The sequence below is a fragment of the Dama dama genome, chromosome 13 (assembly GCF_033118175.1).
Source record: "Dama dama isolate Ldn47 chromosome 13, ASM3311817v1, whole genome shotgun sequence".
NCBI lineage: Eukaryota > Metazoa > Chordata > Mammalia > Artiodactyla > Cervidae > Dama > Dama dama.
The window spans coordinates 36,615,084-36,638,894 of record NC_083693.1 but is presented as its reverse complement, the minus strand read 5'-3'; the positions used below and the strand labels follow the sequence as shown (position 1 = coordinate 36,638,894).

At 42.7% G+C, this 23,811-nt stretch overlaps 1 protein-coding gene across 1 annotated transcript in view; it reads left to right on the top strand.

Moving 5' to 3' along the window:
• The window catches only part of ENTREP2 (endosomal transmembrane epsin interactor 2), a 235,219-nt gene that overhangs the window by 113,483 nt on the left and 97,925 nt on the right, over positions 1-23,811 (top strand). Inside the window, exon 2 of the mRNA XM_061159101.1 lies at positions 1,564-1,620. Within this exon, the coding sequence (XP_061015084.1) occupies positions 1,564-1,620 (57 nt within the window). The remainder of the gene's footprint in view (positions 1-1,563; positions 1,621-23,811) is intronic.

The window sequence follows — 23,811 nt, the reverse complement described above, 5'->3', positions numbered from 1 at the left end:
CCTCAGAACAGAGGGTCCTACCATGGCTAAGATGAGGATGGCGGGGTTGGCAGAAATGTGGACACTCCAGAGGAAGGTTGGAGGTGGAGATAAGAGGTCAGGGTCTGTGCTGTTGGGCATGGAGTGACAGTGAGTCTCAGCAGCGTGCCCTTAGGAGGAATGCCAGCTTAACCATCGGAACGTGACCTGGGGGAGTCGTGTGTCCATGGAGGAGGACGCATTGGGCACCAGAGCAGGTTCTGAGAGGTGGAGTGTGGGGCGAGAAGGGAAGTAAGCGGCTTCAGAAGCACGTGGAGAGGCGTGATGGAGACCTGGCCTGGGAGAGTCTGGGTTACAGCAGCCCGCAGTTCTGTGATGGAGGGGGCTGGGCTGGGGCATCACGGAATGAGGAGGTTCAGAGGTGGGAACACGGCTGTTGGTAATGTTTGCAGCATCGGCTGTGTGTGGAAGCAGCGTGTGCACTGCAGAGAGGAGGCAGATATGACAGGCTTGGGAGCAGCGCACGCTGAAGCTCTTTAGTTCATTCTTATCTGTGTGTGTGGTTAAGGTTTAATGTTTTTCATGTGAGACCACTGTTCTGGGTGTTGCTGGATGTCTGAAACCAGCGTGGCGCTCAGTGGATGCCTGGAGGCTACTGGACATGAGACTTGGTTCTGCTCTGTGCCAAGGTGCCGGGGGTGAACTGGGCTCTGTCAACAGTGGGACCTTGTGGGTCCATTCAGTTGCGTGTTCTCCTCCGAGCCTGGGGCTCAGTCCTTTTGAAATTCTAGGGGGCAAGTGCATCCTGGCCCCTCCAGCCTGGCCCAGGTCCTCCATGGAAAGTCAAGGAGGGACAGCCCATTTGTCCCATTTAGTGACCCCCCTGAAGGCAGATTGCAGTCAGTGAAGAGCAGCTGTGTCTCCATGATCTGGTGGCCTTTCCTGGACATAAGGAGACTGAGAATGTGGACAGCAGGGAGCGTGGGTCTAATGTGGGCCTGGGGGGGCAGCCCAGGAAAAAGGTGGGCCAGGAGCTGAGAATGATTCTCCTGAGAGGTAGCAGACATAGGGGAGCCTGGGTGGATGGGGGGCTGCGGGGGATGTCCTGAGGGGACATGCTTGGTGGGTCAGGGGGCCAGAGAATGGGCGGGGCCAGGGGCAGGCAGCTCAGAGCCACGGTGAGAAGTATGGGAGTCTCCTTGGTGGGCAGGAGTGAAGAGGAGGCCCCTGCAGGGGCAGGGGCCCAGGTGAGGGAGGGCAGATTGGGCCTGCGGGCTTCCATGCGGGTGGCAGGTGACCAGAGAGTGGGGACCTCACCACCATCCCCAAAGCAGTGTGTCCGGTGCTCTGTGTGATGCTGAATCACACGGCACATGTCTCTCAGGACTTGAGGAGAAGGCTGGGGAGGTTCGATCAGAAAGCCTGTCTGCTCTCCACGTCCCTGTGAGCCGGTCACCTCAAGCCCTGAGTGGTGGCCTCAGGCATGACTGTAGGAGGGATGAACCCTCCACCATGACTGCTCCGCCCGTGCTGTGCTCCAGACAAGTCTCCTGGCGGCTCCTCATGGCCTGTTCTCTCTTCCAGGTGCTGCTGTCAGGCCTCATCGGCGTCGTCTCCTGGAAGCGGCCCCTGTCCCTCGTGGTAAGTGGCATCTTGTCTCGTGTGGCCCCGGAGCCATGAGTGCTTTCAAGGCATCGGCCTCCCGCCAGCCAGCCTCCCGCCTCTGCAGGTGCTCGCTCATGGGCTGTCCTCTTCTTGTTTGTCTGTGTTGTCGTGCCTTCTTGGAGGACATGTCACCAACATGGGCATTTTAAAGAGTGCGGACACAGGTGCTGTCTCCAAACGGGTAAACACACTCGCACACATAGATGTGATCACATGGCCAGACGTAGCTCATCCGAGTTCCAGAAATGTTACCTTTCTGCATGTCTTGGTGATTGTGAAACTCTGCATGGTGATCATATTTATTTGCATAGGTGTTTCTTTGAATGAAAGAAGGAAGGAAGAGGTGCCCCTGGAGCCCTGTCTCAAGGGGACTGGGGCTTTGTGCTGGGAAGGGGGTGTGCTACACTGGAGGTGGGACAAGGATGATGGTTTTTCCCTCTGCAAAGTACCCAGAGCGAATTTGTGTCTATTGATCTGTGTGTGCGCGCGCTTCTCGGCATGCGCATTAATGTATTTATGTCTCCACATCAGGACTAAGCGAAGAGGTTTTCCGGCTTTTGATGGATTGTGAAAAAGACGGCCTCCTCTTTTGTAGTAATCAATTATTTAAAATCTCTTCTTTAAGTGATTAGACTTGGAGATAATGACATGTACTAAATATTAATGGAAATAGGAAAAAAGCCCACAAATCTTTTCTTTGTAAACACCTCCTCCTCTGTGAGAGGAACCATTAATCACATCCTGAAAAGGCATTGGGAGGGAGGGGTGCTTTCCTTCTGGGGGCCTCCTCTCCTACAGAATATCGAGAAATTTCCTTTAAATTTTTATTTTGACATTTTCAGATATGTGCCCAAGTAGAAAGACTATATAAGGAACCCTGTATACCCCAATCCATCTCAACAGCATCGACACTGGCTGGTCCTATTTCATCCAGGCCCTTTGCTGGATTATTTTCAAGTCAGTCTCAGCTTGTATATTGAGATGCTAATGCTTTTGTGCAAAGGGAGGTGGCGGCAGACACTGGGTCAGGGGGCCGTGCTGTGGGTCCCCTTCAGGGACACAGGGACAGCCTGCCCAGCCCTTCTGACCAGTCCCCATTGTATGAACAGAGCAAACCCTCTGCCTGGCCTCTGAACAGAGGAAAGCTGGCCTCCTTCAGGTGGGCATAGGGGATGGGAGGAAGGCCCATCCCACCCCATCACCACCCTCATGCCCACCCCAGCCCCGCCTCGGGACAGAGCTTCTCACAGGACTTGGCATCTCACTGTGAAGGATGCATGTGCTGCGGGCTCCTGAAGGGTCAGGACTCCTCGTGCAGGTGGCTGGGGTATGTCCTGGGGGCAGGTCAGCAGCAGCAGGGTGGGTCTGGGGGCCTCATCCCAGGAGGGTGGCCCTAGTGGGAGCAGCCACAGCTGAACCTTCCAGATGCTGGCTCTGCAGTCTTGTGGGTCCAGCTGCTTTCCAAGTAGCTGAGGAGGAAGGAAGATGCCCCTAGTTTGACCACTTCACCAACTCAAGGACATAAGGGATTGGATTAGGGTGGTACCAACTGCTGTCACAGACCCCAGGCTTTCAGTGTTTTAATGCCATGCATATCTGCCTCCTGCTCCCGTCTGGAGGGGCCTCCCAAGCAGCAGGTTGTTCCTCCCACATAGTGATTCAGAGACCCCACTTGCTTCTGCCAGGGGCCCTATACTCTCCAGACTATGGAGTCCCCTGCATTTCAGTGAAGGGGAGAGGATGGTGGAGAACCATGTGCTTCTTGACTTCCTTGGCCTGAAAGGGACTCATGCTTGCATGGCACACCATGGGGGTGTGGAGGGGCGGGGAGGCTTGTCACAGAGCCCAGGGGGCATCTGGCTGGGGAGGAAGCTGGAAAAGATGGTCCCTCCCTGGACAGGTCCCTCCCAGAGGCACCCGCGTCATGGAGGGAGGGCAGAGTCTTGGTGGAGAGCGTACTGTCTCTGCTATAAGGACACTTATCTATCTGTTGACCAGGGTGATGAAATCTCTTGATTTATTAGCAAAAAAAATCTCACTCTCTGAACCGTGAGCATTGACGTGATCTTAGCCCTTCTCCCTACCCAGCCTCACCCCGAAAACCTGTACACTCTGGGATTCCTCTGTGTGGTCCCCAACTGACACTTCCTCTCAGACCCCTTTGGCCTCTGCCCAGCCACTCATTAGGGCTCGCTCGTTGCTGCCCCCTGGAAGCCCTCCTTCCCCCCAGGATGTGGGGGTTCCCCTCCTCCAAGCGTCTGGATCCAAGCCCCGCATTGTGCTCCATGACATGTAGGGCCCATCCTTAAAATACTGTTAACAGGGACCACATACCAGACATTTCCTACGTGCTAAGCCCTGCATGGGAGGGATACCGGAGCTTGTCCACAGTGTCCCTGTGAGTACAATACTGTTTTTATCTCCATCTTCCAGAAAAAAAGGAAGACTTAGAAAGGTAAATGCCTTGCCTAGAGTCTCAGCTCAAAAATCCTGAAGTCTTGATTTAAATGATTCATTTTTTTAAGAGTTATTTTTATCAAGGTGACATTGGTTTATAGCATCATATAAGTTTCATGTGAACTTTATATTTGTACTTCCATGTACATTGCAGCGTGCCAGTCACCAACAACCTAGTTTCCATCCATCACCACAAAGGTAATAATCTGCTTACCCTCTCTTCTGCCCTCCAGCCAGCCCCTGGAGTAACTGATGCGCTGTGGGGAGTAGGGGGCTTCTGTTGGGGAAAAGGCTAGGCGGGGGCAGCAGGCTGGCTGACAGGGTGGGAAGGAGTCCGCCCTTCCCAGCTGATGCCTGTTATGCGGGGAGAGGAAGATGTTTTGACTTTCTGCCATCATTTCTTCTGTGACTTTCTGCCATTGCATCTTCTAGGAGCCTTTTCCAAATGCTGAAGCCTCACGGGCGCTTCACCAGTTGTGTGTGTGTGTGTTCACATGGCTTTTTTCCACATTCGTTTTTTTCAATGTGATGAGTGTCTCCTATGATTGAGATAATTGTTTCCTTACATCAAACCATAAAAGGTTTCTCATTGTGCTAGATTCCAATTAGGATTCAGATTATATAGCTCTGATTAGCTCATTTTTTCAGAGATTCAGTGATATGTCTTGTGATTGCTTATATATCAACGCTGGAAACAGTCTCACACATAATCACAGGCATTATAGGAGCCCCCCCATCCCACCCCCATCCACTGTCCCACTTTACATGGTTTCAATTACCCATCCTCAACTGCAGTCAAAGATATTAGATTCCAGAAAGAAACAATTCAGAAGTTTCCAATTTCGAGCTGTTCTGACTATGGTGATGAAATCCCAAGGCAAGAGCCTTGCCCTTGGGATGTGAATCGTCCGTTTGTCCAGCCAATCTCGCCTGTCCATCACTCTGCAGTTGTCTGGGTTATTATGGACTGTCATAGTATGTTGGTGCTGTGTTCCAGTGACCCTGGAATGGTGACCATTTTACTTAATGATGGCCCCAAAGCTCAAGAGTAGTGATGCCAACAATTGGATACTCCAGAGAGAAGCCATAAATTCCTTCTTTTAAGTGAAAAGGTAAAAGTGCTAGACTTCTTAGGGAAAGAAAAAGCGTCTGCCAAATTTGCCAAGATCCACAGTAAGAACAGATCATATTCTATCTGTGAAATTGTGAAGAAGGAAAGAGAAATTCATGCTACTTTTGCTATCACACCTCAAACTGCAAAAGTTATGGCCACAGTGCATGATGAGGGCTTAGCTAAGAAGGAAAAGGCATTAAATTTGTACAGTAAGACATTCGAGAGAGACCACATTCACATAAATTTTATTACAGTACATTAATATAACTATTCCATTTTATTATTAGTTATTATTGTTAACCTCTTACCATGCTTGGCTTTTAAAGTAAGCTTTATCACAAGTGTATAGTGATATACGGGCTTCCCTGGTGGCTCAGTGATAAAGAATCCACCTGCAGTGCGGGCAGGTTCGATCCCTGGATCAGGAAGATCCCCTGGAGGAGGGCATGGCAACCCACTCCAGTAGTCTTGCCTGGAGAATCCCATGGACAGAGGAGCCTGGAGGGCTACAGTCCATGGGGTCGCAAAGAGTCGGACACGACTGAAGTGAATCAGCACACATGCAGGCGTAGTGTTATATATAGGATTTGGTACTGTCTGCCATATCAGGTGTCTACCTGAGGTCTTGAGATGTATTTCTTTCAGATAAGACGGGAATGCTATATACTTAATAAAAAAAAGAGCTTGAACGGGTAGTATTGACCTGGCTACTAGTCTGCTTGTAATAACTAATACTATTGAGAAGCTAATAACCTTGAGTTAAAAACATTTTTAGAATTTGTTTTTATAAGTAACAAATTACACTTTAGTACAGCCCTGGGTGTTCGTTGGAAAGACTGATGCTGAAGCTGAAACTCCAGTACTTTGGCCACCTCATGCGAAGAGTTGACTTATTGGAAAAGACCCTCATGCTGGGAGGGATTGGGGCAGGAAGAGAAGGGGACGACAGAGGATGAGATGGCTGGATGGCATCACTGACTCGATGGGCATGAGTTTGAGTAAACTCCGGGAGCTGGTGATGGACAGGGAGGCCTGGCGTGCTGTGATTCGTGGGGTCGCAAAGAGTCGGACACGACTGAGCGACTGAACTGAACTGAACTGAACAGTTCTTAAGAGTAAATTAGACATATTTTGAAAACTAATAATCTATAGGAATATGAGTGCCATATCTAGACTGATGTGTTTAGTACTGTTTACATTTTATGTTACAGTGATTGAAGAGTCTAGCTTTTTAATCTACTCCAATAATGATTTAGCTTTATTGCTAAATTGTTTCAGCCCCAGTAGGAATGTGTATTACTAGATTAGGGTTCAGTTCGAGAGGCAGAGCCTCCAGGAGGTCTGTGAGCCTGACTCCTCGGGCCCTGCTCTGGCCCCACTACTTGTCTCGAAACATGCAAATACCAAGGAATTGGAAGTGGATGATAAATGAGCTTCAGCCGGCATGAGGGTTTCTCTCTCTCTCTTCATTGCTATGGTGATTATTTTCCAGTGAAGGAAAGCTTAAAATATGTTAACTTCTTTTTTAAAGTATCTTTCAATTTTCATACTAGAAACAGTATTTCCTGCTGTGCCCATTAGAAATTCAGTCCTGGGCTCACTGCAGATTTGTAAGTTTGGCCATATTTTGTGGGGGAAAAAAATGTATGAATCACTTTAACCTTTAATATGAATTATAGGAAGCCTGTAGGGCTTTCTTTCAAGCCCATTGAATTGAGCACAAATATAACTTTAATATGCTATTTTAAAATGTAGATGAATTAAAGGTTAACGTGTTTAATATAAATGTATTTGGAGTCATCATTTATTCAGAAAATTCACTATAAATCCACTTTGGGGCTTTCTCACAGTCAAGATCATGACCTTTTGAATACAGTCAGGAGAATGTATTTTGCTCAGTCACATTAAAGATAAAGCCTTCATTCGTTGGTGCTGAGGACAAGAGGAAGTAGAGTATACCCATATTTATAAGGCAGTATTTTACTCTGCTAATAAAGCAGCTGAAGAATCTAAAGCTCCTATGTTGTTTATGAAAATAGACTAGCACACTTGTCTTTAAATTTATTAATGGTATTAAATTTAATCAGGGGAAGATAAGTCTAACCAGAAAGCTGAGACTGAAATGAACTAATTAAATTATAGCATACTGAAACCACTCAAGGCCAAGTGAAATTAGAAATAGTCATTGCAAAAAATCATTTTTATTAAAACATGACATTTGTTTAAATCACTTCTTCAGTTCAGTTCAGTCACTCAGTTGTGTCCAACTCTTTGCGACCCCATAGACTGCAGCATACCATGCTTCCCTGTCCATCACCAACTCCCAGAGCTTGCTCAGACTCATGTCCATCAAGTCAGTGAGGCCATCCAACCATCTCACCCACTGTCGTACCCTTCTCCTGCCTTCAATCTTTCCCAGCATCACTGTCTTTTCCAATGAGTCAGTTCTTTGCATCAGGTGGCCAAAGTATTGGAGCTTCAGCTTTAGCATCAGTTCTTCCAATGAATATTCAGGACTGATTTCCTTTAGGATGACTGGTTTGATTTCCTTGCAGTCCAAGGAACTCTCAAGGTGAGATCATGATATCAAGAGTCCTCTCCAACACCACAGTTCAAAAGCATTAATTCTTCAGTGGTCAGCTTTCTTATGGTCCAACTGTCACATCCATAACATGACTACTGGAATAATCACAGCTTTGACTCGACGGACCTTTGTCGGCAAAGTAATGTCTCTGCTTTTTAATATTCCAAGCCCAAGAAAGTAAAGTCTCTCACTGTTTTCATGGTTTCCCCAATTACTTACCATGAAGTGATGGGACTGTGGTGTTGGAGAAGACTCTTGAGAGTCCCTTGGACTGCAAGGAGATCCAACCAGTCAATCCTAAAGGAAATCAGTCCTGAATACTCAATACTTTGTGCCCCTGATGCAAAGAACTGATTCATTGGAAAAGACTCTGATGCTGGGAAAGATTGAAAACAGGAGGAGAAGGGGATGAGAGAGGAGGAGATGGTTGGATGGCATCGCCGACTCGATGGACATGAGTTTGAGCAAGCTCCAGGAGTTGGTGATGGAAGGGAAGCCTGGTGTGCTGCAGTCCATGGGGTAGCAGAGTTGGACACAACTGAGCGACTGAACTGAACTGAACAGATGGGACTGGATGCCATGATCTTCGTTTTTTGAATGTTGAGTTTTAAGCCAGCTTTTTTACTCTCTTCTTTCACTTTCATCACAAGGCTCTTTAGTTCCTCCTTGCTTTCTGCCATTAAGGGTGGTACCATCTGCATATCTGAGGTAATTGATAGTTCTCCTGTCAGTCTTGATTCCAGCTTGTGATTCATCCAGCCTGGCATTTTGCATGATGTACTCTGCAAATATAAGTTAAGCAGGGTGACAATATATAGTCTTTTTCTTTCTTTCTTTTTTTTTTCAATATACAGTCTTGACGTACTCCTTTCCCAGTTTTGAACCAGTCCATTGTTCTATGCCCGGTTCTAGCTGTTGCTTCTTGACCTGCATACAGATTTTTCAGGAGGCAGGTAAGGTGGTCTGGTATTCCCATCTCTTGAAGAATTTTCCAGTTTGTTGTGATCCACATAGTCAAAGGCTTTAGCGTAGGCAATGAAGCAGAAGTAGATGTTTTTCTGGAATTTTCTTGCTTTTTCTATGATCCAGTGGATGTTGGCAATTTGATCTCTGGTTCCTCTGCCTTTTCTAAATCCAGCTTGGACATCTGGAAGTTCTTGTTGAAGCCTGGCTTGGAGAATTTTGAGCATTACTTTGCTAGCATGTGAGATGAGTGCAATTGTGTGGTAGTTTGAAAATTCTTTGGTGTTGCCTTTCTTTGGGATTGGAATGAAAACTGACCTTTTCTAGTTCTATGGCCACTTCTGGGTTTTCCAAATTTGCTGGCATATTGAGTGTAGCACTTTCACAGCATCATCTTCTAGGATTCTAAGTAACTCAACTGGAATTCCATCACCTCCACTAGCTTTGTTTGTAGTGATGCTTCCTAAGTCCCACTTGACTTCGCACTCCAGAATGTCTGGCTCTAGGTGAGTGATCATACCATCGTGGTTATCTGGGTCATTAAGATCTTTTTTTGTGTAGTTCTCATGTATTTTTGCCATCTCTTCTTAATGTCTTCTGCTTCTGTTAGGTCCATACCATATCTGTCCTTTATTGTGCCCATATTTGCCTGAAATCACTTTCTAGTGCAAATTATTTTGATCCATCAGACACATTCTTTTTTTTTTCCATTATGGTTTATCACAGGATATATTAATAGAATATAGTTCCCTGTACTATACAGTAGGACCTTGTTGTTATCCATTCTAGATATAATAGTTTGCATCTGCTAATCCCAAACTCCCAAACCTTCTCTCCCTCATGGTCCTCCCCCTTAGCAACCGCAAGTCTGCTCTCTATGTCTGTGAATCTCTTTTTATTTTGTAGAAAGGCTCATTTGTATCCTATTTTAGATTCCACATATAGGTGATACCATGCGGTGATACCATCTTTGTCTGACTTACTTCATTTAATATGATAATCTCTACTTATATCCATTTTGCTGCAAATAGCATTATTTCATTCTTTTTAATGGCTGAGTAATATTTCATTGTGTATATATACCATATCTTTTTTATCAATTCATCTGTTAATGGGCACTTAGATTGCTCCCATGTGTTGACTATTGTAAATAGTGCTGCTGTGAACATTAGGGCACATGTATTTTTCGAATTATAGTTTCCCTAGATATTTGCCCAGGAATGGGATTGCCAGATCATATGGTACCTCTATTTTTAGTTTTTTCAAGAATCTCCATACTGTTCTCCATAGTGACTGCAGCAATTTGCATTCCCACCAACAGTGTATGAAGGTTCCCTTTTCTCCACACCCTCTCTAGCATTCGTTATTTGTAGACTTTTTAGTGATGATCATTCTGACTGATGTGAAGTGATGCCTCATTGCAGTTTTGATTTGTATTTCTCTAATAGTTAGCAATGTTAACCATCTTTTTATGCACCTATTGGCCATCTGTACATCTTTGCTGGAGAAATGCATCAGACACATTCTTAATTAAAAATGTAATAAAACTTACTTTTTGAAAGAGACAGTGAGCTTGGATAGGAAGATTAGAAACAAGGTAGGCAGAGATACCTAATAAGGTTCTTGAATGCTTGAGAGCATAATGAATTAAATGCATCATTTCAAACTGCACCTGGAAACAACTGTAGTAGACTTTTCCCTGGTAACAAGGAAACCACCCAAGCTGTATGTAGTGTGTGTGTGTGTGTGTGTGTGTGTGTGTTCTTAGTTGCTATGTTGTGTCCGACTCTTTGTGATCCCATGGACTATAGGGGTCACCTCCAAATGATTCCAAATGACTGTTGAGAATCTTCTCAGAAAGAGTGAACTCTTACTAGTCTTGGGAATGTTACTTTCTCCTGATAGGGCAGAGATCAGACGGCAGCAGGTTTGTTGGAAGAGCACTGAGGACATGGGCCATTTAGGGAGCTCAGGACCTTGTGGGGGGCAGGCTTCCATCTGCAGGGGTCCCCATGCCTGCCTTGGGGGGAGTCCTAGACCCTTTCTGTGTATCTCTACATATGGCTGGGGGCTTCCACAATGGCTCAGCAGATAAAGAATCTGCATGCAATGCAGGAGATGCAGGTTTGATCCCTGGGTTGGGGAGATCCCCTGGAGGAGGAGATGGCAACCCACTCCAGTATTGCCTGGGAAATCCCTTGGACAGAGGAGCCTGGTGGGCTATAGTCCATGGGGTCGCAAAGAGTCGGACACAACCTGGCAACTAAGAACACACACATACACAAGTGCACACACACACACTACATATGGCTTGGGTGGTTTCCTTGTAAGCTACATGCATTTTCAGTCGCTTCAGATGTGTCCAACTCTTTGCAATCCCATGGAATGTATCCTGCCAGGCTTCTCTGTCCATGGGATTCTCCAGGCAAGACTACTGGAATGGGTTGTCATTTCCTTCTTCATTGTAACCCACATCCAGTAGTGGTTAATATGTCTTGAGGGGAGTTGTAGGTAGCTGGACCCTCAGACCATGGTCAATGTCTTGATTATGGTAAGACACTTAGTAAGCCAGCTTTTGGACCAGCACAGTTTGAAGATGTTCCCAGAAAAGTTTGTCCCACTGTGGAGGCTTGGTTATGTCTTTCCTGGTGACTTTCAGGAGATGACCTTTATATGTGTCACCTTGGGCTGATTCTGACTTGTAACTGATTCCTTATTGTGTCTGTCCGGGACACATAAGAGATGTGGTCAGCACATAGGAGGTCAGAGAACTGTCCAGTGATGAGGCTCAGAGCCTGTGGTTGCAGTAAAATACCTCGTGCAAGCCATGGGGACTGTGCAAGGAGTCAGACACAAAGAAGCACAAGGTGATGGTCTTGCCTTCAAGTTTAGATTCTAGGACCTTTGCTGGTGGTCCAGTGGTTAAGAATCCACCTTGCAGTACAGGGGACATGAGTTCGATCCCTGCTCTAGGAAGATCCCAGGTGCCACGGGGCACCTAAGCCCCACAACTGCTGAAGCCTGCTCACCTAGAGCCTGTGCTCCACAACAAGAGAAGCCACCAAACTGAGAAGCCCGTGCACCTCAACTAGAGAAAAGCTGTGCACAGCAATGAAGACCCAGCACACCACAAACAGCTAAATAAATAAATTTTTAAATTATTTTTAAAAAAGCATCTGTAGTTCACAGGAAATGGAGGATGTCCTGTTCAGTCCCTTCTTGACAAGAACTGTCTGATGTCCACGTTAGAAATTCCTGCCACCTCTAAAGGGCCTCCTCCCTAATGGACTTATTCTGCCCCCGGGGTCTTCATGGTCTCCTAATAGAAAAAAGTCGTTAAGGGGGAAAAAAATCTAATATGCTGAGGTAGCTGTAATATAAGAAAAGTAATAAATGAAGTGTCACTACATTCCAAACGCATATTCTTTCAGAAAGAAGGCAATTACTGTTATAAAGATACAGCGTTAGAAAAATTACGGCGGCTGAGAAGTATGTGGTGTGTCTGTCGGAGGCACAGTTAATTTTAAAAGTATTACCAAGCATACAAATCATAAGAAGAAAATGCTGAACCACATTAATTGAAAGTGAATTTAATATGCAATTCTAAGGAAGTATCTCCACTTACCCAGCTTTAAAAAATTGTTACGCATAGGCTATTAGTTATCAGATTTTCTTTCAAATGTCCAGCCTCTTTTAATGAAGAATATTACTCATGGACTTTATCTCTGATCCCTGAATAATTTTATGTGGTTACAGTAAGTGATGGTAATATTAGAACACCTATATTTTACCCTGATTTTTATGTGTGTTGAATCAAATTGCTGTAGGTTTCAATTTGTATTAAGATATAGAGATTCTGATTGGGAATGAGAAAAAGACTTAGAGGTTTCAAATTTAATTGTTTTGCTCTTCACTTTATGTGGTTCAGCAATTGGTTAGAAAAATGGATTGCTATTGATTTCAAATAGCACTGTATAGGCAGTATTATCTAATGACTAGCAGAAGTTTTTAAAAATCAGTTGCATTGATTACTTGAAGATTGACTTTAGGAAGAAATTGTCTACCTGTCTTATATGTGTGGCATCATCACCAAACACAGGTCTCAGTGGTGCCTTTTGCCCCCCGCTGTGCCGTAGCAAACTGAAAAATGCAGGGACACGACTAAAAAATAACCCGAGCTCTGCCTCCCCCCACCCTTCACCTAGCCACTGTCAGGCTCATCTTGTCTTCGTGTACAAACAGCCTTTCACTTCATGATCCACGTGAATATCCTCCACTACAGCTCTGCCTCTGTCAGCTTCTTATTTCCATCACTTCTGACTCTATTTGGATTTTATACCCTGAAATATATTGGTGTTCGTTATTTGTGGATCACAATATCTGCTAATATAAACTGGTCTTGTCCCAATTTAATGTTTTATTTTCTTGAATTCTGTTTCATCTAAAATTGAAGCACCAAAGTTATTTTCCTTTTGATCAAATTTACCTGATATCTTTCCCTTCATTTTTACTTTAATTTCTCTGTGACATTTTGTTTTTAGATATGACTTATACAAATCAGTCTGTCTAAACGAGGTTAACTATTTATTGTGAAATCTCTTATTTATTTGTGAATTATTTGTTATTCTTTTGATCTTTCTGTTTTTAAATGTTTGCCTGCACTCCTGATTTTTATGTTGTGTTTTTTCTAAAAAAAAAAAAAAATATTTTGTGCTTTCAGTGTGGTTTACTTTATGCAAATATTTAAAAGGTAAACAGCTATTTTTTTTATTCTACTGGCAGTTGCATTTAAAATATTTTTCCATTTAAATGGTGAGATATTTATTAAATATTAACATTGATTTATTAATAAATAAAATGTATTGAATGTAATTAAACCTGAATTTATGACCATGCAATGGAATGTGAGGGAAGCTGTGAAGCATAACTGTCTTGAACATAAGAAAACCTGAGTTGCCCAGGCTGGGGCCTCCCACATTTCATCTCCAGCTTCTCTTCAGAGTAGGGATTCCACATTCATCATTCTTTTGCCCTATATGTGCATGTTCCTAAATAGTACATTATTGTTGTTTGTTTTTGAACTTTGCATGTGCACTAAGTCACTTTAGTCGTGTCCAACTCTGTGCAACTCTATGGACTTCAGTCTCTGGCAGGCTCTTCTGTCCATGGGATTCTCCAGGCAAGAATACCAGAATGGTTGCTATTTCCTACTCCAGGGGATCTTTCCAACCCAGGGATCGAACCCAAATCTCTTATGTCTAACCTGCATTGGTAATCAGGTTCTTTACCACTAGCACCACCTGGGAACTTTACATAGGTGGAATCACAATCTGTAGTCATCTATGACTTGCTTTCTTTCAGTCATGCAGTTGTAAGTTCATCCATGTTTGCATGTGCAGCTCTAGATGAATTATTCTGATAATTAATGGTACAGTATTCTATCATGCTAATATATAACATGTCACAGTATATTTGCCTGTTCTCCTTTAGTGGACAAGTGGGCATTGATGTAATTGTTTGCTATTATGAATGGAGCTGCTGTGAATGTTTTAATGCCAATCTCCTCATATATGTGGGCAAGGGTTCTGCTGGCGTACGGGCCTGGATGTGGAAGCACTGGTCAGGGGATGTATTTTCATTTTCATGGAATAACATCAAATGGTTTTACCAAAGTATGTGTACTACTGTTGATGTCCAGCAGTGTTTCCCATTTGTTCTAGAACTTCCTAGGCCTGATTTTCTTAACAATTTTGTTTATTTATTCATTTTTGGCTGTACTGGGCCTGTGTTGCTGGGCAGACTTTTTTCTAGTTGCACAGAGCGGGGATTACTCTCTAGCCGTGGTGTGCAGGCTTCTCATTGTGGTGTACAGACTTCTCTAGTTTCAGAGCACAGTCCCTAGGGTGCACAGGTTTTAGTACTTGTGGTTTCCAAGCTCTGAGCACAGGCTTAGTAGTTGCTCTGTGCCATGTGGGATCTTCCCAGAGCAGGGATCGAACCCGAATCTCCTGCAGTGGCAGGCAGGTTCTTTACCACTGAGCCACCTGGGGAGCCTGTACTGAGTACGTGCTAATTTAACTGTCATCTTCGTGCACATTCTGAGTCACTCTGCATGGAGCAAAACCTGCCTGGGTTTAGTCTCATAGAAACAAAAGACAGAATTCCAATGCTTATGTATTTTGAGTAATAAAATCCAAAAACCTTCCAAATGACAAGGGCTGGATTGTATCATGTGATAAGAAACAAATGAATAAAATGGTTGTCCCAGGGGAACAAGGAGAAGAAAATCTCAGAAATAATCAAAGGCAAATTAATAAGGAAAAAAGAAGAAAATTATCTGACAAATGAGATCCTCGAAGCTCTCAGGAACAGTCCCGGCTTGGCTGGCAGACAGACAGGCGGTAGGCGCATCAGGATGAGTGGCAGCCGGGGTGTGGAGGAAGAGCGCCTGAGGACAGGCTCGTAAATGGTGAGATGATGGGTGAGTTAGTAAATCTGTCAGATGATGAATGAGCTGACAATACACATCGGACAGATGACAGAGGACAGGCCACAAGAAAAGGCAGCCAGCAAAGACCACAAGGAAGGAGGAAGCCGGCATTCTGCAAGTCAGAGGACTTTAAAGTGTGATATCGTAAGCAGGGAAAAAAGCCATGTAAGTAATCACAGTAGCTGATCTGCTTTGGCAACTGTTAGAAACACAATACGGCTCCTGTGAAAGATACTAGAACTCTTTACTTGATGTGCTCATGGCTGTTAATAACTGTTTGCATTATACACCTGCCACGTGCTAGCTGTTACCATCTCCATTCGCAGGGATTCCAGCTGTAAAATGGGGATTATGATAGTAATACCTTCCTTTCTTCCTTGTGGGATCATTTGAAGAAAAAATTTCATCTGAAATACTTAGAACAGTACCTAGAACATAATAAGTAATGAAGAAACTATAGTTCGTTGCTGTTGTTCATGTTGTTGGTCATGTAACTGTCACTTTAAACTTTTACCTGACACATCCTCCGTGCCCAGGTCAGCATGTGGGTCACAGTAAAGATTCCCATGTTGGTTAAATAAATGAAATTCTGATGAATTCCTTTATCTCTTACTGAGTGTTACTAAGTATTGCAAACTTTTTGGAGGATGGGGAAATTCTAGGTTTGTTTTTTCTTTTCATAGTTCGGTTTTCAAACTGTACAAACACCAGAAATAGATTTAAATTCCTGTCTTTTGTCATGATGAGTCAGCTAAAGGTTTGTCAATTTTGTTGATCTCTTCAAAGAACCAACTCTTGGTTTCATCGATCTTCTCTGTAGTCTTTTTAGTCTCAATTTCATTTATTTCTACTCAGATCTATAATTTCTTCATTCTACTAAATTTGGGCTTTGTTTTAAATTTTCTGTTTGTATCTGTTCATTAACATATAATGCATAAGGTCACAAAAAGAATAATTTAAGATTAAAAGAAAAGTATTGAAATCGATATCCAAGTAATAGTAGTCAGCTGAAAACCCAAAAAATTATTTGAAAAGAGCTGTAAGTACACAAATCTCTGTTATTTTATAGAAAGAGATAAAAAGAGAAGAAACATGAGCAACAGAAGAAAAAGAATGTAACAGTAGCATAGGGATTTTAGACATTTTATGATTATTAGCGACCTTATGCCAATATATTTGAGAACTTAAATGAAATGGCTAATTTTCATAAAAGAGAGTCAAAAACAATGTAAGTTGAAATAGAATAGAAGTAGACTGATGAAAGAAATCAAAGAGGACACAAACAGATGGAGAAACATACCGTGTTCATGGATTGGAAGAATTAATATTGTCAAAATGGCTATTCTACCCAAAGCAGTCTATAGATTCAATGCAATCCCTATCAAGCTACCAACGGTATTTTTCACAGAACTAGACCAAAGAATTTCACAATTTGTATGGAAATACAAAAAACCTCGAATAGCCAAAGTAATCTTGAGAAAGAAGAATGGAGCTGGAGGAATCAACCTGCCTGACTTCAGACTCTACTACAAAGCCACAGTCATCAAGACAGTATGGTACTGGCACAAAGACAGAAATATAGATCAATGGAACAGAATAGAAAGCCCAGAGATAAATCCACGAACCTATGGACACCTTATCTTTGACAAAGGAGGCAAGGATATACAATGGAAAAAAGACAACCTCTTTAACAAGTGGTGCTGGGAAAACTGGTCAACCACTTGTAAAAGAATGAAACTAGAACACTTTCTAACACCATACACCAAAATAAACTCAAAATGGATTAAAGATCTAAATGTAAGACCAGAAACTATAAAACTCCTAGAGGAGAACATAGGCAAAACACTCTCCGACATAAATCACAGCAAGATCCTCTATGACCCACCTCCCAGAATATTGGAAATAAAAGCAAAACTAAACAAATGGGACCTAATGAAACTTAAAAGCTTTTGCACTACAAAGGAAACTATAAGTAAGGTGAAAAGACAGCCCTCAGATTGGGAGAAAATAATAGCAAATGAAGAAACAGACAAAGGATTAATCTCAAAAATATACAAGCAACTCCTGAAGCTCAATTCCAGAAAAATAAATGACCCAATCAAAAAATGAGCCAAAGAACTAAACAGACATTTCTCCAAAGAAGACATACAGATGGCTAACAAACACATGAAAAGATGCTCAACATCACTCATTATTAGAGAAATGCAAATCAAAACCACAATGAGGTACCATTACATGCCAGTCAGGATGGCTGCTATCCAAAAGTCTACAAGCAATAAATGCTGGAGAGGGTGTGGAGAAAAGGGAACCCTCTTACACTGTTGGTGGGAATGCAAACTAGTACAGCCACTATGGAAAACAGTGTGGAGATTTCTTAAAAAACTGGAAATAGAACTTCCATATGACCCAGCAATCCCACTTCTGGGCATACACACTGAGGAAACCAGATCTGAAAGAGACACGTGCACCCCAATGTTCATCGCAGCACTGTTTATAATAGCCAGGACATGGAAGCAACCTAGATGCCCATCAGCAGATGAATGGATAAGGAAGCTGTGGTACATATACACCATGGAATATTACTCAGCCATTAAAAAGAATTCATTTGAACCAGTCCTAATGAGATGGATGAAGCTGGAGCCCTTTATACAGAGTGAAGTAAGCCAGAAAGATAAAGAACATTACAGCATACTGACACGTGTATATGGAATTTAGAAAGGTGATAACGATAACCCTATATGCAGAACAGAAAAAGAGACACAGAAATACAGAACAGACTTTTGAACTTTCTGGGAGAATGTGAGGGTGGGATATTTCAAAAGAACAGCATGTATACTATCTGTGGTGAAACAGATCACCAGCCCAGGTGGGATGCACGAGACAAGTGCTCCGGCCTGGTGCACTGGGAAGACCCAGAGGAATCGGGTGGAGAGGGAGGTGGGAGGGGGGATCGGGATTGGGAATACATGTAAATCCATGGCTGATTCATATCAATGTATGACAAAACCCACTGGAAAAAAAAAATAAAAATTAAAAAAAAAAAAAAAGTAGAAAACCCAAATAAAGTAATAGCCATTAAAGACCTGAATTGGAATTCAGTACTTCCCTGTTCCCTGACAGATGCCAGGCTTAGATACAGGTGATTGTTAGCAAACCTTTAAGAAACAGTAATAAAAAAAGAGGGGGAAACTAGTCAAGTGGTTTTATTAATCTGGTTTAATGTAATAGCTAAACTAGACAAGGAATGTAGAGAAAAAGAAAATTATAAACCGATTTCACTAACAAGCATAGATGGCACAAAAAAAAAAACTATAGTAAATTGTAGGAATTTATGTTAAAATGCATCACAACTGAAGTACAGTTGGTTTTATACATAGAAAATCCTTGAAAACCTCCAGACTACTAGAAACAATAAGAAGATAAGATATCAAATTATAAAACAGGAAGCATTTAGGCATAATAGCATAAAGCAATTTGAAAACTGTAACTCAAAAATTTAATTAAAACTTATGACTTAATTTAATAAAAGATACATAAGACCGTCAGTAAGAAATATACAAATCCTGATAAAATGAAGAGAGTGTATTCTAGCCAGGGAAGTTTGCTGTCATAATGATGGAAGTCCTTCTAAACTGACCTATGATTTAAATACAATTCCTATCAAAATCTCAGAGAGATTTTTGTGTATGTGTGAAACTTAACTAGCTGCTCCCAAAGTTCAGGAGAGTAAAAGATCCATGAATAGCCAAGCCATTTTCAAAGTAGGTCTACCAAGTAGGACTCACTGTACCAGATATTGATTATGAAGCCATTATTTACAAAACAGAAACAGACTCACATATGTAGAAAAGAAGCTTATGGTTGCAAAAGGGGAAAGGGGGAAGGGATAAATTAGGAGTTTGGGATTAACAGATACTACTACATGTAAAATAGATAAACAGCAAGGACCTATAGGAACTATATTCACTATCTTATAATAACCTATGATGGAAAAGAACCTAAAAAAGAGTATATATATAACTGAATATATGTGTATATATAACCAATATATATGTATGTGTGTGTATATAGCTGAATCACTTTGTTGTACACCTTTGCTATATATTAGCACACCATTGTAAATTAACTATACTTCATTTAGAAATGCAATTATAAAAAGGTGTAGTAATTAAAACAGTATGGTGTTAGTCATCAAATGGATCAGCGGAACAGTGTAGTGAGTTCACATACACATCATGAATACTGGATCTGATTTATCTCAGAAATGATGTTATTTACATTGGCTGGACAAGGATGGACAGCTATTCAATAAAACCTATGTGTACTGCTGGACATTCCTGTGAAAAAAGCTACAGAACAATGTGAGACTCTGCCTTGCACAAGACATGAAATTAAATTCCGTATGAATAAAAGACAAATTTACACAGTAAGCCAAGATAAAAAGCATAAGGAAAAGATACACCATGAAGGAAACTATTAAAGCTGAAAGAGTTCTGTGCTTTGGGAAAATACCATAAAGGTAGAAGATGAGTCACTGATGGGGTGAAGATGGATGTCAGGAAAAAGAGAGCAGGCAGAATTTTCCAAATAGGACAGGTTAATAGAGAAGAGGCAAATAACACAGTAGGAAAAGTGAAAAAAGTGAAAGTGAAGTCGCTCAGTCGTGTCCAACTCTTTGCGACCCCATGGGCTGTAGCCTGCTAGGCTCCTCCAACCATGGGATTTTCCAGGCAAGAATACTGGAGTGGGTTGCCATTACCTTCTCCAGAGGATCTTCCCGACCCAGGGATCAAACCCTGGACCCCTGCACCACAGGCAGACTCCTTACTGTCTGAGCCGCCAGGGAAGCCCACATTACAGATGGATTCTTTACCAGCAGAGCCACAAGGGAAGCCCCAGTAGGAGAAAGGCTGGAGCATCTGGTCCTGAAGAGCTAGCAGGGAGGTCATGTTTCTTGTTCCTTCTCTGCCTCAACTGCCTCCGCCCCTTGGAATGTTGATAATTTGATTTTAATTTTTCTGGTGAGTGTGTCCATGTCACCACATAAATATATGACTATATTATCACTTCTTGATTTACCCTCTTTGTTCATTAATACTTGACTTTCTCTCTGATAGATGCTATCTTTTAATGCTGCTGTATGCCATCTTTACTTTCTGCTGGTTGGTTACATAACATAAAATGATATATTCTAGTCTCAATTTCTTAATCCCTCAACTATGGACAATATATCTTTACACTTGATTTTGTAAAATGAGTACATTAATTTGGTCTCTTAATTTGAAAAGTTGTATGAAATAATAAATAATCTACAACTTGGTTGGTAGTGTTTATATTTCCACATGTGGGGAAACCTTAAACAGAGATGTCTGTGGTCAGAGATAAGATGGTCTTCAGTGTCTGCAGACAATAGAAAATAGTTGCTATTAATTTATTCTGCATTGGTGTGCCATTTCCTCCCCTCTTGCCTTGCTGTGAATTAATTGTTATCACTGTAAGTTTTTCATACTCAGGGAAGTTAAAACACTGCCTTCTTCCTGTATATGGCAGCTTGGGATGTTTCCAATTTGTGTTATCGTTTGTATTGTTAGTTTACATTCCGTTTGCCAGAGTGCTGTGTAAATAAGTCCCGTGCATGAAATATAAAATGCCAATATTCATGTATTCATGATGGGTGCCAATTTGCATGCCACAGAGCTTGTAACTTTCCCGATTAAACTGTTCTGTGTATTTCAATAGGTATGTTAATCTGGATTTCACAGGCTGACTCATGTTTTGTCTTCGCAATCGTCTGGGTATAAAACCGAATCTTCCTATTTTACTTTATATGGGGGTATGGTAAGATTTTGTTTTTATGTGTGCCATGTGAGAAGGTGCACACCCTTCTGGCATTTCCTGGTAGAAGCAGGTTTTGCAGGGCAGAGGGAGTTGTGCCGATTAATGTGAGCCCTGGAAAAGCAGACCCTGCAGTGGCACCTCAGCCCCAGGCTGTTCTCGAGGTGCAGGAGGGGTGCTGTCTAAGGTGCTGAATGATCCTGTTTGCTAATGAAGTAGTTGGTCAGAACTGTTAGTTGACAATTAAATGGAAAGAAAAAAAACAAACAAACTGATGATTACACTTTTATTTATACCATTCAATTTACAGGAGGCATTTTTCTATCTTGTCTTTAGATTTATATATAATTGAGTTATTCTCTACTCCCAAATTCAATATCACTAAGAAGCGGGTTTTTGTATAGAATGAGATGTTAGGATAAGCGTGCAGGAGTTTGTGAAATGGACCACGTTTTGTTCATTCAGCAAACCGGTGTTTTCACTGGAGATGCCTTTGGGCAAGACCCAGGTGTTAAGATGCAGGGATGGACAAGAGTGGTCAGCTCTCACTGGGATGGACAGCTGGGAGGCCAGACAGAAAACAAGGACACCAGCTAACAAATAATCCCAGGCATGAAGCATGCTGAGGGGCAGAGGCACCGAAGCCCAGAGGTGATGTCGGTCTCATGTGTTTCAGAGAATTGGAAAGAGGTGCATCCAGGAACTTTGGTGTTTTCCAGCTGCTCTCTGCCCTGAGCTGTTCCAGGAAACAGTTAGGACTTCGTGTCACGCCCACCCCCAGCACATTCTTCCTCCCCAGGCCCAAGATCTTGGCCCTGCTCCCTGACTCTGGGATCCCTCTGTTAATACCATCTCTTTCTGATTTTCTGGATTTCATACCTGATTTTCTGCTAGTCTGACCCCCAGTGCAAATTCTTCTATTTCTTTTCATGTCCCGTAACCTACCTTAATCTACTGATTGGCAGCTACTGCTGCCATTTAGTCGCCAAGTCATGTGCAAATCTTTGTGACCTCCTGGACTGTAGCCTGCCAGGCTCCTCCATCCATGGGATTCTCCAGGCAAGAATACTGGAGCAAGTTGCCATTTTCTTCTTCAAGGGATCTTCTGCACCCAGGGATCAAATACAGGTCTTCTGTTTGGCAAATGGATTCTTTACCACTGAGCTACCTGGGAAGTCTGATTGGCAGCTACTTCTTGGCAGATACATGTTGCTCTCCCAGCCTTTGGAAGGTCGATGTTACTTCTTGCTTGGGTTCAAAGATGACCTAAGTCAGATCTCATCATCAAGAAGCTTATAGTCTATTAGGCAGGATCAGAGAGACAAACAAGTATAATTCTAATCAGAAGTCATAAGTTACAAACAAAATGGGTTTTAGTGTAGACTAGAGTAAAAGTAACCCTGATTAGATGTGTCATTGTTGTTCAGTTGCTAGGCTGTATCCTACTCTATGCAACCCCATGGACTGCAACACACCAGTCTCCTCTGCCTCTGAACTTCACTGTCTCCTGGAGTTAGCTCAAACTCATGTCCATTTAGTCAGTGATGATATCTACCTATCTCATCCTCTGTCGTCCCCTTCTCCTCCTGCCCTCAATCTTTCCCAGCATCAGGTTCTTTTCCAGTGAGTCAGCTCTTCGCATCAGGTGGCCCAAGTATTGGAGCTTCAGCTTTAGTGTCAGATTGGATGTGGCCTGACCACATTTTGGAGGGTTTTCTGCTTTATTCAGAGTCCACTGACTTTGCTGTTAATTACATCTAAATAATGCCTTCACAGCACCATCTTGACTGGTGCTTGGCCAAAAAATTGAGCCCTGTTGCCTAGACACATTGACACAAAATTCACCATCACAGTTTCTTTATGAAAATAGAAGCAAATAAGTACACAGATTCCCATTTTCTCTTCTTTCTTATACAAAAAGTAGCATGCTATTTGCCCCTTTGCCATTCCCACTTAACAATGCATTTAGAAAACTGTGTGAAAGTATTAGTCGCTCAGTCATGTCAGACTTTTTTGCGACCCCATGGACTGTAGTCCTCCAGACTCCTCTGTTCATGGGATTCTCCAGGCGAGAATACTGGAGTAGGTAGCCATTCTCTTCTTCAGGGCATTATTCTTCCCCACCCAGGTATCAAACCCAGGTCTCCTGCATTGTGGATAGATTCTTTACTGTCTGAGCCACCAGGAAAGCCCATTTAGAGATCTTTCTAAATCTGGGCCACATTCATTTTCACCAACTCAAATGGTATTCTGTGCAGCTATAAAAACTTTTTTTTTAATGTGATAACATAAAAGTAAAAAGCTTTTGTGCAGCTAAATAAATACTTTTAAAAAGCAAGCACATTGAAAGGCAGAATATCAAACTGGGAAAAATATTTATGACTCAGATCACAAATAGATCTATCTCAGATCACAATGCTTCATAGACATTGATAAGAAAAGGACCAGACCTATGCAAAAGAAAAATGGACGTGGGCAGAATTCACAGAAAAAAAGAACATCATCTGCAGCATCAGCCCCAGAACTAGGACTCCTAGGGCAAAGAGTGGATTAACCTATGTTGTTATTTAGTCTTTTGAGCTGTCTGCACCCTCATCTGCGCTCCTGCTTCAGCCACCATCCTCTGCCACCATCTCCTAGGGTACGCAGCCACCACAGTCAGGAACCTAGTGTCCTACAGGAGGGCCCTGGCCAGGGGTCAGGTCTGGGGTCTGCTGCATGATA